Source organism: Megascapheus bottae, chromosome 8 (genome assembly GCF_031878675.1).
Source record: "Megascapheus bottae isolate mThoBot1 chromosome 8, mThoBot2.hap1, whole genome shotgun sequence".
Taxonomy (NCBI): domain Eukaryota; kingdom Metazoa; phylum Chordata; class Mammalia; order Rodentia; family Geomyidae; genus Megascapheus; species Megascapheus bottae.
The window spans coordinates 2,384,051-2,399,448 of NC_143516.1; the positions used below are offsets into that span (position 1 = coordinate 2,384,051).

The window sequence follows — 15,398 nt, forward strand, 5'->3', positions numbered from 1 at the left end:
AAAGAGAACTATCTCAAAAGGCATTTGAGGTCAGATTCTTCAGTGAATAAATTCTCAAAGTGAATAAATAAAAATAGGTTTTATTTTAATATCATAGTATACTAGAAATGTAGGTAATTTTTCTCACTCTCGTAAGTTTGGTTAATTTTCTCTCATAACTTTATAATGAAGTCAAAGAAATCTTTGGGAAAGCTGACTCAGTTATTGATATATATTGATACAGTTTTTCAATTAAACAATAGTTTTAACATAAGTACATGAATGGCTGTGCATGCTTTCATTAAGAGAGAGGAAAAAATTAGACACAGACAGTTTTTCTAAAAACAATCAATATGAATTGTCAAGAGCAAATTGTAACTTTTGTTATTGTTATCTTAAATATCTGTAAACCATTTGAGATGTTTGACATTTTGAAAAGCCATGGCTGAGCTTTACTGAGAGCATATCCTAAATGAAGATGTAAATTTTAGCTTGTTCTTTGATGAGAAATACAAATATAATGCAATATTACATTTGTGAAATATGGGATTGAGTCCAGGGTCCTCCAAATGGAAAAAACAATCTTACCTCTTTTAGTGTTACCATGAAAATTAGTACTTCCATTTGGTAAACAAATGTATCCTTCTCTATTTCTCAAATCTCGATTCCCCTTTTAAATTTAATAATGAACTCTTTAGTGTCAATACTAGAGTTGATTACTAGGATGGAGAAGTGTAACAAACCCTGTTTTGCCGCATTCTGTACTGGTCCTCCATTGCCCACTCCACTTGTCATTAGCAGACGCTTCCTCTCACAGAGCTGATATTTTTGACTAGTTGTGCAGAAGCCTAGAGACTGCACGAATGAGGCAGAGGAAGGGGCCTGGCCCTTGGTGCTGGCATCGAGTGGGAGCAGGCACAGAAGGTACCCCAGAGCCCAGGGCATGAGAAGTGAGCCCGGATAAGTACGTGACATGCGTGAGAGGCAGCTGTTAGTTACCTCATTTCATACTTGCTCACGTTCGGAGAAGTCCCGTGGCTGTTCACTATAATACAAAAGCCAAGCCATTCATCTTGTGATGAAAAAAGAGCACAACAGCAAGAAAGCACCCAGAACTCCAGAACTCCCCTACAACTTCCTGGATTCCCCAATCACCCTTTATTCTCCTTCAGATTCCCATCATTTGAGGAAGAAAGCTCAAGGAGAATTTCCATTTCATGCATCAGTACAGGGAAGAAACTGACAGGTAGATGCCTCTGAGACAGTTTGTTGAAATGAAACAAATGTGTCAGATTATTTCATTCAGTGTTCCTTAGTAAAAAAAGAAGGGAGTAAATGACTATTCCAGAACTAGTGTTTTGCACAATCATTTATACTTCATTGGTACTATGGACTCTATTTGTACGTATAACCACTGACAAGTCATCCCCATGTAGGAATGGTCTTCCCTGCAGCAGTAGAAAAGTGTGTGAAGGTATTTCTGCTTAAAGAGAGATCATATAGGAGAACTCAAATAGATAAAGAGTAAAAGTGATTCTTTAAATCAGAGAAATGTATTCACTTCTGACATGGTTGGTCTTCATAGTGTTTTGAATACATTCAATATTTTCTTGAGTCATTATGGTTTGGTGCTCATAAAGAAAACATAAAATGCAGAGAACAGGAGACGTATTTCAGTGAAACTACAGAAATACGAATCAACATCACCTGTTTCTAAAGCAGGTCTAACTCCTAAGACCTTTCAAAGGCGTCAGGCCTTTCTACTTGTTGAAATTGGGGGTCAGAGGTATCTGTAGTTGGCTGGTTTTGGTAGGTGCTGTGACTGCCAGGCAGGTGAGCACATCAGGGGTTCTGTGTTTTGCTGGAGTTACTGCCTGGTAGCCGTAGGGCACAGGCAGTGCACATCACCTCGCATCCCTCCCTGGGCAGCGTGCTGGTGTGCAGAGGGGCTCTGTACAGCAGCGTGGAGTGAGGATATTAAATAGGACGAAACCCTGAATCTCAAAGGAGCCTTTCTAATGTTCGCCTTTACACGCGGTCATCATATACCATGCACGTGCCAGTTACTTTATAACTTCCATCACTTTTATAGTGAAGACAGCTGTATCTTTTTGGCTTACTTCTCCCCAGCTGTTTGCAAGCCTCTTAATGGAGGGATTATAAGAACCAGAAGTGCTGCACATTTGATTTTTGAAGAAATGTTCATGCTGGTCCTGGGGCTTAAACTCAGAGCCTAGCTGTTTTCCAGAGTCGTGAAAAATATCATTGTACATGACTGCTTTTCATAAAAAAATGGTTTTGTTGGATGGGATTTGAAGGATAAACTAAGTCTCATTTCTGTGACAGCTGTGAGGACCTCTGAGTCCACTTGAGATTGGCCATAGGTGTGTTTATATTCATGAAAAGTACCAGCTAGCTCATACTTAGCCTACTTCTTTTTCTTTGTAGACATGTTTTCTTGACTACTTTTCCAGATCTATGGAGAGGTGACATAGCTTGCCACCCATGTACAAACACTCTAATATCTAGGCAGTGTATTAAGATGGCCATTTAAAGAATAAGACTTGAATGAATAAATGCACCATGATGTCTCAATTGAGATTAGTTTTGATTCATGGTAAGAAGATACAGAGTTCTCTTTTTAGTGCATTATACTAAAATATAGCCCATTATATTGGTGGGAAACTTAGCACTTTAGAGTTCATTGCCAAAAGGTAGATTTTATTTATTCAGCTGTGGCTTCGTTGCTTGGCAAAGAATGTAACTGCCTATATAATTCAATGTGAAGTGTGGTATTTATGACTGTCAGAGGTCCCCCTGGTCGTCTTATTTGGATAGATGATGGGGGAGAGCCTGTTTGAAGCCCCGAAGGCTCACACCATCCATTAATGAAAGTTATTTTGGAGCATGTGAAAGCTGCTTTCAACATGTCCCTTCATCCTAACGTATGTGGCTATGTCACCCTATGAAGTGCTTCACACTGTCACCAGTAAATGTTGATATCAAGGAAGGTTTCACGTAAGACTGGCGATGGAGATTCTTGAATCTGGATCCATGAAAACAGGCTATGTGTGTATCTGTGGGGAAAACGTGACATGGAAGTAAAGAGAACTGAGGAGGTAAAGCATGCAGAGTCTCTAGGGCTTGTTGGGAGGGCAGAGGCTTTTGTTTTTAACTGGAGGGAGGAAGCACCTCTCCCTCTCAGGCTGTGGAGAAAATGAGTGGACAGGGAGAGCTGATGCAGGCGGGCGAATGCTGGTGGTGTGGGCTGTCTGTGGGCTCTGGGAAGTGGCCTGGGGGGGGTGCACTGCTGTGGGCCTGCAGGTGTGTGTGAAGGTGGAAGTGGGGAAACAGTCCAGGGCACTTCCTCTACCTTTGCAGTTTTTGTGATGCGCCTGGGGGAGAAGGTACAGAAGACCAGGCAGAGAGCAGCGTCCTGGTCTGTGCTGAGCAGCCAGCCAGCCTGCGCGTGGCCCCTGGAAGACAAGGCCACACCCTCGGTGCACGGCCGTCCGCCTGCCCAGAGGCTTTCTGCAGCCAGGGTAGGCTGTGTCACATGTGGACTTGAGAGTGCGGTGGGGGAGGAGGTGGGAAAGGGAGGGCTGTCCTACGCCCCCATGGGGCGAAAGTGATAAGTCAGGTAAGGATAGGAGAGGGTGTCGGGGGAGGGTAGGCACCAGAGTAGGACAGGTAGGGGGTGATGGGGTCAAAGGCCAGGCAGGGTGAGAGTTAGGCGGGACCATTTCTTAGCTCAGCGTCACTGCTGTGCTCATCTAGTGTGAAAACCTGTAACCATCTTTGCAAAATCCTGTGTCTCCCTTGCCACCCCTCCTGCTGGGCGGCTCCCCAGGTGCTGGCATGGAAGGTGGCCCTGGGGCTCCTCTGTGGGACACAGCTGCAGTGGGCAGGAAGAATGGGTGGTGAACCCTCTGCACAGAGCCCTGTGCAGCTGAGACTGGGAGGAGCCTGCACACGGGGCAGTGGGGACAGAGGCCCAGAGGCCCGGTCTTCCCACCAGCAGCCAGGGTCCCGATGAGGCTCCTGTAGGCCAGGTGGGCTTTGATCAGGAAAACACTGTCATAGCGTCACAACACCAGGTAAAGCACCACAATACCAGGATGCATTTCACTGAGCTTCTGAAAATTAATTGCCCAGGAGACTGAAATGTCAGATGACATCTTAGTTGCTGAGCCTTGCCGTGTGTCCTCTGAGGGTGTCTGGAGGCCAGGCGCCAATGAGCCCCGCATTGGAATTGCTGCTATGTAGTAAGAATGCAGCTGAGGCTGAGAGAAGAGAGCGTCAGGCAAGCCTCCCCTCCACGTATTTACAAGGTAGGCAGACACTGTTGAGATCACTCACTGTCATGTTCTGCAAATGGTTGGGAGACATACCCCAATCCAGGAAGAAACAAAACACGAGTGGAGCAGTTGTGGCGTGGCAGAGCCAGGAGTCAGCTCCTCTGGCCTGGCACGCCTGTGCCTGTAAGGGTGGTGGGCATGCAGCGGGCTGGAGAGGCACTGGCCCCGTGCTTGGGAAGGGTTCCCTGCACTGGAAAGCAAGCAGACCTGAAGCAGGAGCTCAGCTCCAGCAGGCAAGCCCACGTCAGAAGGCCAGGCTGAGGCAGTGTCACCAGAACACAGCAGCAGGCAGGAAGGAGCGTCTTCCCACATCACCGCGTTTGCTTCCAGAATACCCTTCTGGTGAATTCTCTCTAATATTTTTTAAAAAGGATTACGGGGACCCATCACAGACCTAGAAAATGAAGGTAGGAGAAAGCAGTCCAACTCTTTTTAATGAATCGTGTGCCACAAAACCAAGGGATTGCAGAAAAACGGCAGATGCTCTCTTCAAGAGCATAGGTGCAGTAATTCTATTATCATTATCATTTAAAGAAAGCCAAGTTTGGTAACATTTTGAAACACATGGTGCAAGGCAAATTTTTCTATGTGAAAGGCTTTGAAACAGAAGTGTTTCAGATTGTGTCATTTTCAGATAATTGAGTTTTTGCATAGAATGTAGAGATTCATCCCTAATGAGAAAAACCTGTGCTCTGGAGACAAGGACTAAGGAAATTCATGGTTCAAGGCCATTGCAGGGAAAACAGCTGTGAGAGTCTTTAACCAACAGTGGGGTGCAATGGTGTGTATTATGTCCTAGCTACGTAGGAGGCTGAGACTGGGGGACTGACTGCAGGTCAAGAGCAGCCCAGCAGAATGGCCATGAGATTCTTGTCAACACACCGCTGAGCTGTCACCCTGGCTCTGCACCAGCGAGACTGGGGGTCATAACTGCTGCCATCCTAGGCCAAAAAAAAAAGATGTTCATGAGACCCCATCTCCACACATCTCTGGTGGAGTATGGCTATCATTTAGCTGTGGGGAGCTTAAAACAGAAGCTTCTCCATACAGTTGTAGGCTAGGTCAGAAAGGGAGACCCTATCTCAAAATAACCAGTACAGAGTGGGGCTGGCTAAGCAGTAGAGCTTGTTTCTTAGCAAGTACAAAGCCCTGAGTTCAAGTCCTCAGAACTGCTTCCCCCACTATAAAAGAATCCATAAATCTGAAAGTCTGACACTGGACCACTTATAATTTAAAATTTTCTGCGGCACAGTAAAGCCATATAGAATTTATTCCTGAAATGCTGTTTGTTTTATATCATAAAGTCATTGTTGAACATGCACTTAAAATACAGAAAAAGTAAAAACAAACAAAAATAAATCACTATCTCAACACTACTGGAAAGCATTCAACAAAATACAGAACCCATTCACTGTAGAAAAAGTCCCCCTGCAATGTAGAAGAGAAAAAAAATATCCACATGGAAGAACTAAAACTGACTTTTCATAAATAACATGTGTTCCTGCTTTTCAAAAGTTCTAAAGTGTCCACATAAAGTAATAAAACCAGTGAATGAAGTACCAGGGTTTTGAGTATCAATGAGCAATATATAAAACATCTCTACTTGTCTGCATAAAAGTGAAGTGCCTGAAAGTAGGAAAATGGCTATTTCCAATACCTGGAAAACTGAAACAGTAATATTTCTCTTTTCACTAGATGTTTGATAGAATAAATGGTACTTTAATTTGTACATTTTTGTGGGGCACATCTACAGAATATATGAAGGATCTAGTTATTATACCACCTAACTCAAATGCAGCAGATGGTTTCTGAATAAGACTAGAGGTCATGTGGCCCTTCAGAAATCATATGCACAATTTGTGACTGTTCCTCATTTTCTGGAGAGAAGGTTCATGGCTTTTTCCTTGGGGAAATTGAAGCCCTAGTAGAGTTATGAACAATTCTTAGAGAAAATGTAAGCTAAATGTCTATGCAGTCCTTAGGTTAAAATAGGGTAATGAAGATAGGGCCAGGCAAAGTGACCGCAGAATGAAAAGGCACTATGCGTTAGCTAAAGGCTGGTAACGGTCCTCGTGAGAAATTTACACGTGTTTTGTCCTCCTGAACTTTCACTGGGTGAAGATAACAAATTAGCACAAATTTGAAATTGTAGAAATCAGGGGAAGGAAAAGCCAGAGTGAGTTTGGAAGAGAGAGAGAAGGTGTTCTCATTATATACATGTATGCATGTCTATGTGATATGTACTTATAGTACATATTTCGTTTTAGTTTGTTAATCTGGATGACGTAGAACTTCACCAGGTCAATCATACATAAAGGGTAAGATGGTAGATTGTAAGATTCAAGGAGTGTATTTGGAGAGTTGGAGCTTGTGTGCCAGGAGTTTGCATAAATCTTTTTAGACTTAAGAAATTAAGTGATTTCCACATACCTTTTTCTCAGTGAAAAGCAAAATGTAATTCAAAAGTAGAAAACTCAATTAATAGAAAGCATGCTCTATGCACATATTTCATATGATTATTTAATCTGGATAGCATCACAACTTGTTTCACTTTATAAATATGAGGAAGACAGTTTGGAAAGGTCAAGATGTCCCCTTATGATTGGTAAGGAGGACTGGAATTTGGGAAATGATCTGGTCTTAACTCCAAATGTGTACCCTTATCTTCCAAAGCAAAGGAAAAGTGTGGATACATGTTCTGAGAACACAGAGATCAGGAGGCCTGCCACTCCTGAGAGGACCGCAAAGAGTGAGTCCTGAAGATGTCACAGTGAAGGACCAAGGAGACACAGGGTACCAGAATCAAAAACAGTGACAACAAGGGATAAACCAAAGGGGAGAGGGAATAAAAAGAAATAACTTCAGGTAGTACATTGAGAACACACAAGCGCACACACACACGCATGCACACACACACGCACACACACACACATGCACACACACGTCCATACCTCTTGTTTCCACATCTAAGTTCATTTCACTTAGCATCATCCTATACAGTCATATGTACAAGGCTGTGGAGCCATTGCGATCGTCTGCTAGGTCCACCTGAGACATGCACTAGTTAGTACAAGTGTTTCTTTGGGTCTGGCTTACTTTACTTACCTGTGCCTGGTATATACATGTATCTGATCTGGGGAAGGGAGGACAAATAACAAAATGGTGAGACAAGGACAAAGGGTGGGTAAGTCCAGGGGTCCTCACGAGGGTGGGTAAGTCCAGGGGTCCTCACGAGGGTGGGTAAGTCCAGGGGTCCTCACGAGGGTGGGTAAGTCCAGGGGTCCTCACGAGGGCGGGTAAGTCCAGGGGTGCTCACGAGGGCGGGTAAGTCCAGGGGTGCTCACGAGGGCGGGTAAGTCCAGGGGTCCTCACGAGGGCGGGTAAGTCCAGGGGTCCTCACGAGGGCGGGTAAGTCCAGGGGTCCTCACGAGGGTGGGTAAGTCCAGGGGTCCTCACGAGGGTGGGTAAGTCCAGGGGTACTCACGAGGGTGGGTAAGTCCATGGGTACTCATGAGACCCTAGATTGGAAATGAACTTTGCAGCATGTAGGAGAGAGTTGAGGGGAAGGAAAAAGGGAGAAAATGAGGGAAGGGGTAACACTGTTCAACAAGGAATGTACTCATTACCTTACTTAAATAACGGTATCCCCTATGTATATCACTATTTTGGTTTTTTTCTATATATTTTTATTGTAATTAATAGAAGGGTTACATTATATTCACCAGATAGAAGGTGCATTACTTCACAAACATTGATACCCTTTCTCATGTCTTGGTCCTCATTTCCCTCCCCCCACCCCTGCCCCTTATCTTGTCTCTCCCCTTCCCTATCCTATTACAAATAACCAAATACGCATATATACAATATATCAGATAACAAGATGAAATACTGTAACAATATGAGATAACCAAGGGATGGCAAAAGAGATGAGAGATAACCTAGTACATTAAGGACAACAATCACTCATTATATGGCTTTTGTCTCTATATCCTGGAGGTCCTTAGATTTAGCATCATCCTATATGGCCTTATGTATCTAGGTTTTGTTCTATTGTAAACCTCTGCTAGGAGATCCCAAGGTTTCTTGTATATCACTTTTTAAACTTTGTTCAGGTCCCTGCTGGCACTTCAGTGCTGAGAAGATTGAGGTAGGATTGAGGTAGGGGAAGAAAAGAGAACCAGAGGGTGAACCATGTCTGTGGATGAAGGGGGCCAAAAGAAACAGTGAAAGCTGTCCAGAACAGAGGGCGGTAGAGTAAGCAGGAGGGGTAAGATGAGAATAGTGAATATGCATGTGAAGCATCAAGTTGAGATACCTTTGAGCAATTAACATACACCAAGGAAAGGGGAGATTCATGTCCAGCGGGAAGAGGCTGGAAGGAGGGGACAGAGCAGGGAAGGAGGACTGGGTGCAGGGAGGGAGGCGGTGTGAGTTTGGTGAAAACCCACTGCACGCACATCTGCCAAGTCAACAGCAAGCCTCCTATGATGCTGATGTGTAAAACCCACCTGCTAACATTCTCTCTTCAGAGCTACGAGGTAGGAGTATATTGCCAAAGACATTTATTATTGGAGTATATGTATATACATGAAAGATAGCTGAGCACCGGTGGTTCATGCTTTGAATCCTAGCTATCCAGGCGATAGAAATCATGAGGGTTATGGCAAAAAGCTTGCAAGGTTCCATCTCCATCCATGCTAGCTATGTGTGCGAATGCGGACTTGACATTTCAGCTGTGACAGGAAACACAGAGGACCCAGGCAGGCTCCTCTCTCAAGCAGACAGGGAGGGAAGCAAGGCTGGAGAAGGGCGCCTGCCCAGCAAGCAGAAAGCTGCAAGTTCAACCCTCGTACCTACAGACACATAAAATGTGTACTCACGTATGCATCTAAATTAAGTTCGTACTTTTTTATCCAAGGTAGTTTCATAAATAGTCTTACTTTTCCTTAGTTTTTTCAAGTAACTACATGATAGATAAATTTGTGGCCATTTTACTAGCTTTTGTTTTGGATCATGTATTAATAATTTTTTGTGTCATTTCAAATCCTTAGTAGAGACATGTTGGAAAATCAACAAATAATAAATATTTATACAATGTAATTACGAATTAGTCAAAATCCTTTTCAAGTCTTTGAACACTTAATTTTATATCTCCTTGAAGAACTTACTGAGCCTGGCTTTTATTTTTTTCCTCTTTGGGCTTTTTTTTCTGAGCTCATTCTTATCTTTGTCTATAGTTTTTATAGATCCAATAAGAAAATTGAAGAATCCCTCCCTGATCCCAAAGCGTGGAGCCCCAGGGCAGATTCCCCGGGGCACTGACCATGCCACTGGGGCAGCCAGCGTAGAGTGTGACAGCTAGAGTGTGGCAGTCACTGGGCACTGTCACATCCACAGCATAATTGGAGCTGTGACAGATGCGGGTCCGTTACTGTAATCCCATTTCATGTCAGAGGAAAATCAAAACTAATCATGAGAAATACCCACATATTTACAAAGACTTATCAAATATTTAGAGCTGAGTACTTACGATGGAAGGAAAACCATTAAGTACTTCTTGGAAAACTCTCTCTGGGGAGTCTTTTTCCCCTTGAACTGTTTTTGCTAAGGCTGCTAATGATTAAGACGCGCTTTGGAGTGGAGGTGCTATCTCATTTTCTAAAAGCAATGATTCATTTGCAGCGAATATGGCGAGTTTTCTGAGGTTATTGGAGCTGTGCTCTTGCTCCCAGCAAGCCAGGTTCCCCGAGGCTGGAGAGGGGCTGAGCCCTCAACGCAGTGAATGGACACGTGGAGGGAAGAGTCCCTGGACTGAAAATCAGGCTTCTGGCGTGTGAACCTTTTGGTTGCTAATTTGATGCTTGTGACAGATTCAAAACTGGATCTTGGTAGCAGCTCCCTTCGTTTCCATGGTCCTGTACCCTTCAAAGCCAGCTTCCCTGCAGTACCATGTGCCCTCCAGGTGGTTATGAATGGTAGGGAGGCCCCCGGCTGGCACCACTGGCCATGAGGCCTCTGCTGGCATTCTCGCACTGTCTGCAGGGATTCGGTGTGGCTATGTGAGTGGGAGGAACAGCAGTTCTTTGTCCTTTAAAAAATTCCTTTTGGGCAAGAGATTCTCCCAGAAGAGCTCCTGTTGTTGGGATGCCTTTTCTCCGGGGCTGATATAGTGCCAGCATGAGTGGTCTAGGCCATCTCAGCTTGTGCCCCTGCCACCGCCACACTGCCCTGGGAGAGAGGAAGGCCTGGTACCTAGCAGGGGCATCAGCGGAACTGAGAGCACAGTATAGGAAAGACAGGTGGGCGCTCCTCTAGCAGATCCACCACGCCCACTCTTCCCATCAGGGAAAATACAGTATTCCCTGAATATGAGATTTGACATTAATTTAGCAAAAACCTTAAGACTGCCAAGTTTAAAAAATGAAGAACATAGATTTCAAAAGGTGAAAATCCAGAAGTAAGCTATAGGGAAAAAATTTCTTTCAAATCCTTTAAATGGGCTATAAAACACAAATGGAGCTGGGCGAGGTGGCTCATGCCTGTCATCCTAGCTACTCAGGAGGCTGGGATCTGATGATCAAGGTTCAAAGCCAGTCAGGGCACAAAAGGACCTGAGACTCTGATCTCCAGTTAACCTCTTGAAAACTGGAAGTGGGGCTTGGCTCAAGGGTAGAGCGGTAGCCTTGAGCTGAAGAGCTCAGGGACAGCATCCAGGCTGAGTTCAAGCCCCAGACACACACACACACACACACACACACACACACACACACACACACAAGGCTGGTGCTGTAAATTTATACAAGTGCAAATTTTGTGTACTTTTGAATTGAGAAGTACCAAGACAGACAAATAGTCAAAGCCACATGATTTATTCACACCTGTTCACAAACATTTGGACAACCACACCATCTTCCTTTCTAATCAGTGCAGATGATTGGTGGTGGGAGAACATTCTAGTCACACCAGCCACCTTAACCTCTTTTTCTCCATATACACACACATACCTACACACCTCCCCTCTTTTCAGTTGTTTTTAGTGCCCTTTGTTTTAAAACGTGCTTAGATATCGGTTGAATTTTTGGAAAATCTTCAGGTTAGTACCTGTATCTAATAGCCCAACCTTAGTATTTTTGTTAAGAGAATCCCAGGTAAAACCTATACAGCGAGTGTTGACATCTCACTTACTTTAGGTTTTGAGGAGCACAATTGATGCAATACTTTTGAAAGACAAAATGGGAGAGGAAAAGGGGGTGTGTGTGTGTGTGTGTGTGTGTGTGTGTGTGTGTGTGTACACACACACGCGGACGACCCAGGAGCTGGTTCAGGAACCAACTTGGAAAATCTTCGCGGGTCTGCACTGTGATTTGGGACTTGATGTGTCTTCTGCGGACATGGATGGCAAGTGGAGGGTCTGAGGAAGATGGAGGAGGAAACACTGGGAGCATGTGACTGATATGGACACCGAAGGAGAAAGAATCAGTCTTGTGTGAGCTTTTTTCACAGTCCTGGGGTCTGTTTATATCTGTCAGTGTGTGGTGACGCACAGGACCCATTCATTTTCTGGTGGCAGTGTTCTGGTGCTTGCAGGAGGCAGCTTTCTCTTAGGAGCCTTGCTGTTAGTCTGGGGGCTCCCCGAGGGTCCACCGTACCACTCACAGCCCCAGAAGTGGGGACAACACCTCCTGAGCCTATGGTTTCCTATGCCGGGGCTGCTGTATTTGCAGGCAGTTCCCTGGTAGAATTTTAAAAAGGTAATCTGCAAAAGGCTGGTCGTGGTGGTGGTATTTCCACTCTGAAACTAGCATTTACTTTTCTCAATTTGTGATGTGTAACCTTTATTTACCATTTTTAAAACTCATTGTAAGATTTCCTGAGAGACAGTGTTGTAAGTGAGCCTCTAATTCGCTGAGAATGAATAGAATGCTGGGCTGAGCCTGTTGAGTTTCTAACTGCATTTCTCCCCTTCCTTCTCCTTCCCAGATGAATCTGCTCCCAAGGAAGTCAGCAGGGTGAGTAACGTGAATGGAATTTTTCCTCAACAAGAAAGTCCTTTGTATAGATTCCTAGCATTCTAACGTGTTAAAGTGTAAAATATCAAGGCAAAAAACAAGCACTCTCCCCAAAATACCACTCCATAGGGAATAAAGTCAGTGGGGAGAGGCTGCAGATTAGACAGAGTCTTGTTGCTTGGCCTGTGCGTGCTGTAGCCATTTCCGAATCCATGGCTCACATTTAGACACTGAAAGCCAGGCTGGGTGTCTAGATTCTTTTAAAGAACCAAAAGGACAGGTAGTACCAGCACGGCCTCCACTGGCAGCAGTCCAAGGAGACCACGAGCAGAGCCACCCTCAGACGGTGGTCAGTGCCCACCATCTGGCTCCGCCCTTGCCTGGCTTCAGGTCAGCCATCTTCTTTGGGCTGTGCCTTGCTCTTCCCATTCAGAACTGCTACACCATGGGCTGTTTTCATGGTTTGTGTTCATGCTGAAATACTTAGCAAGCTTACAAACTGAGCAGGATTAACCAATGGCTAGTACAACAAAATGACTTGTAATTTCCTCAGACAAAGGTATCTCATTTCTTAGATGAAGCAATGGAACACAGTGTTTGAATCGCAGCTGATGCGACCTCATGTGAGAAGTCGTTCCCCTTTGTGCAGCTGTGTCCTACAGTAGCATTATGGATGCAGGTAGCTTCATCTGTGAAGAAGGGATTCTCACAGCGGCCCGAGCCAGGGGGGGGGTGGCCTGTGGCTGGCGGAGCAGCCTGCACCCTGGCTTCGTGGATCCCAGGGCCTCACGGGTGATGTTGGTGATGAGCTCTCATCACCAGAGCTCATGGTGGCAGCGCTGGCAACTCTGGGCCCCTAGGAGATGCCAAAAGGCAGAACTGCCAAAGCTACCAAATGCCCGGTCAGCTTTGTGTTCAGCTGAGATCCGCCCGCATCTGGGAGGAAGGAGGCCTGCAGGAGAGGAGGTCGGTGTGGACTCAGGGGTGAGGCTGCGTGGAGGCACATCAGCTAGCTGACTTGGAATGTATGAATCCGAGTTGGCAGGTGGGGGTACTTAGTCAGACCCAGGGGAACATTCCCAGGGGTGATGCCTACATAGAAGTGTCTGCAGAGAGGAGCAAAGACCTCAGCTCCTGGTTCTGCATGCAGCCAGCCCTGGGTGGAGGGGCGGGGAGACGTGAAGCGGGAGGGAGGACTCACTCCCCCTCAGCTCCTTCACTCCGGAGCTCTCGCCCTGGGGCTTCACGTGCATCTCCATGTTGTTTGGATCGTGCCCTTTGTGATGAGATGCCTTCTGTTAGCCTCTGTTGACTAATATGCCATCTAATTTGCTCTCCGCGCATGTGAGCAATTTCTGTGGAAGAATATGGGATTGTGCCACACACTTTATTTAAACCAACATCATTTGGCAGGTCTGGCACATTTTCTAATCAGCTATCATCATCATCAGTAGTCAGTGTGATGCCACTAACTGAATCCCCCCTTTTCTTGGTGGTGGGGACCCATCAACAAGAAACCATATGCGTAGAGTCAGAAATCCCAGTGGCTGAGAACCCTTTTCTGGGGCGAGTGGTCTTGAGTGTGAGGACCCCAGGCAGGGAGGGGAGGCAGGAGCATCCTGTCGGCTAGTGGTGTGGAGACTCCCCTGGGACATGCTCAAGGAAGAGCCCGAGGAATGAGGAGTGGAAGGGCAGTGCCAGCAGGAAGTGTGGAGGCCCTGGTAACCGAGGGCCGGAGAGTGGAGCACGTGCAGCCTCAGCTCTCTACATGAGAAGAAGCACTGAAAAACGGCTGACAGTTTTTATATGAATCCGTACCCTCTCCTTCTTTTCCTTGTTTTCTCTTGCTTCACATCAGTATCAGAAACTTAATTTGAGCTTTTATTGGATACAGGCTGGTTTATTTAGTTGAGGTCACCTTCGTTCAGGATAGATTCCCCCCCCCCCCCCCCCCCGTCATTATACCCTCAGTACGAACCTTCCATGTGAGAGCGATTCTGAGCTGACACAGACAGAACTTTCACACAAACAGTTTCTCCTTGGTGTTCACATCCTTTGTATTCATCTATACTGTCTTTGTTTGAAAGGTGACCGGGTTAAGGACATTCCTGCTGCAGGCTGGAGGCTTTGTGGCTCACCTCTCAGAATGCAGAGTGAGCCATGAACACATGGATCAACATAATAATCACTGGCCGGTGGAACTTCAAATAAAATTTGAGCAACCTCTGCTTAGCTTTGATCATAATCAGATGTGACAGAGTCACTAAATCTGCTACTTAATTTCTGGTTTTGTGTGGATCTGTGAGGGAACAACATGTTTCCTCACCTTAAATGAATGAATGGCTTGGGAATAAAAGTTCCTGGGACTTACAGAAATAATTGGCCCATTGACCAGCTAATTGTTTTAAAGGCATGACATTGTGGCATGAATGGAAAGTTTGAAAAGCAGAATTACAGCGTCTTCCAGGATGCATTCTCCACCAAGAGTAGCATGCCATGCCCTTTCCAGTGGTCACTGACGGCACAACACACGGCAGGTTCTTTCTGTCAGATACGGTGTGTGGTTGTTTTCATTTGGGGGGGGAGGCAGTTGTAAGGCTTGAACTCAGGACCCAGGCACTGTCCCTAAGGGTTTTTTTCTTTTTTCTCTCATTCAAGGATCGTATTCTACCACTTTGAGCCACAGTGCCACTTTTGATTATCTGGTGGTTAATTGGAGATAAGAGTCTCAGGGACTTTCCTGCTGGGAATGGCTTTGAACCACAGCCCTCAGATCTCAGCCTCCTGAGTAGCTAGGATTATAGGCGTGAGCCATTGGTGCGTGCGTGCGTGTGTGTGTGTGACAGGTATGGTAAGCTTGCTCCACATTGAAGGGGTTCCAGATGCTCTTCTTTCCACTTCAACCCTAGCCCTGACCCCATTAGTCTCTCGTTGTAAGGCTGAGACCCTCTGACAGGAAGACCTTTGTTCTAGTGTCAACCTGTACGTCCCCCTCTTCTCTTCTCCCTTCTGCAACTGGGATTGCATAGTAAGAACAGAGTATAAAAGTTGT

The 15,398-nt window shown here is 45.5% G+C and overlaps 1 protein-coding gene across 1 annotated transcript in view; it reads left to right on the forward strand.

The window, feature by feature from the left end:
* The window catches only part of Pde10a (phosphodiesterase 10A), a 145,892-nt gene that overhangs the window by 84,284 nt on the left and 46,210 nt on the right, over positions 1–15,398 (forward strand). The window contains exon 3 of the mRNA XM_090337849.1: positions 12,318–12,346. Within this exon, the coding sequence (XP_090193975.1) occupies positions 12,318–12,346 (29 nt within the window). The remainder of the gene's footprint in view (positions 1–12,317; positions 12,347–15,398) is intronic.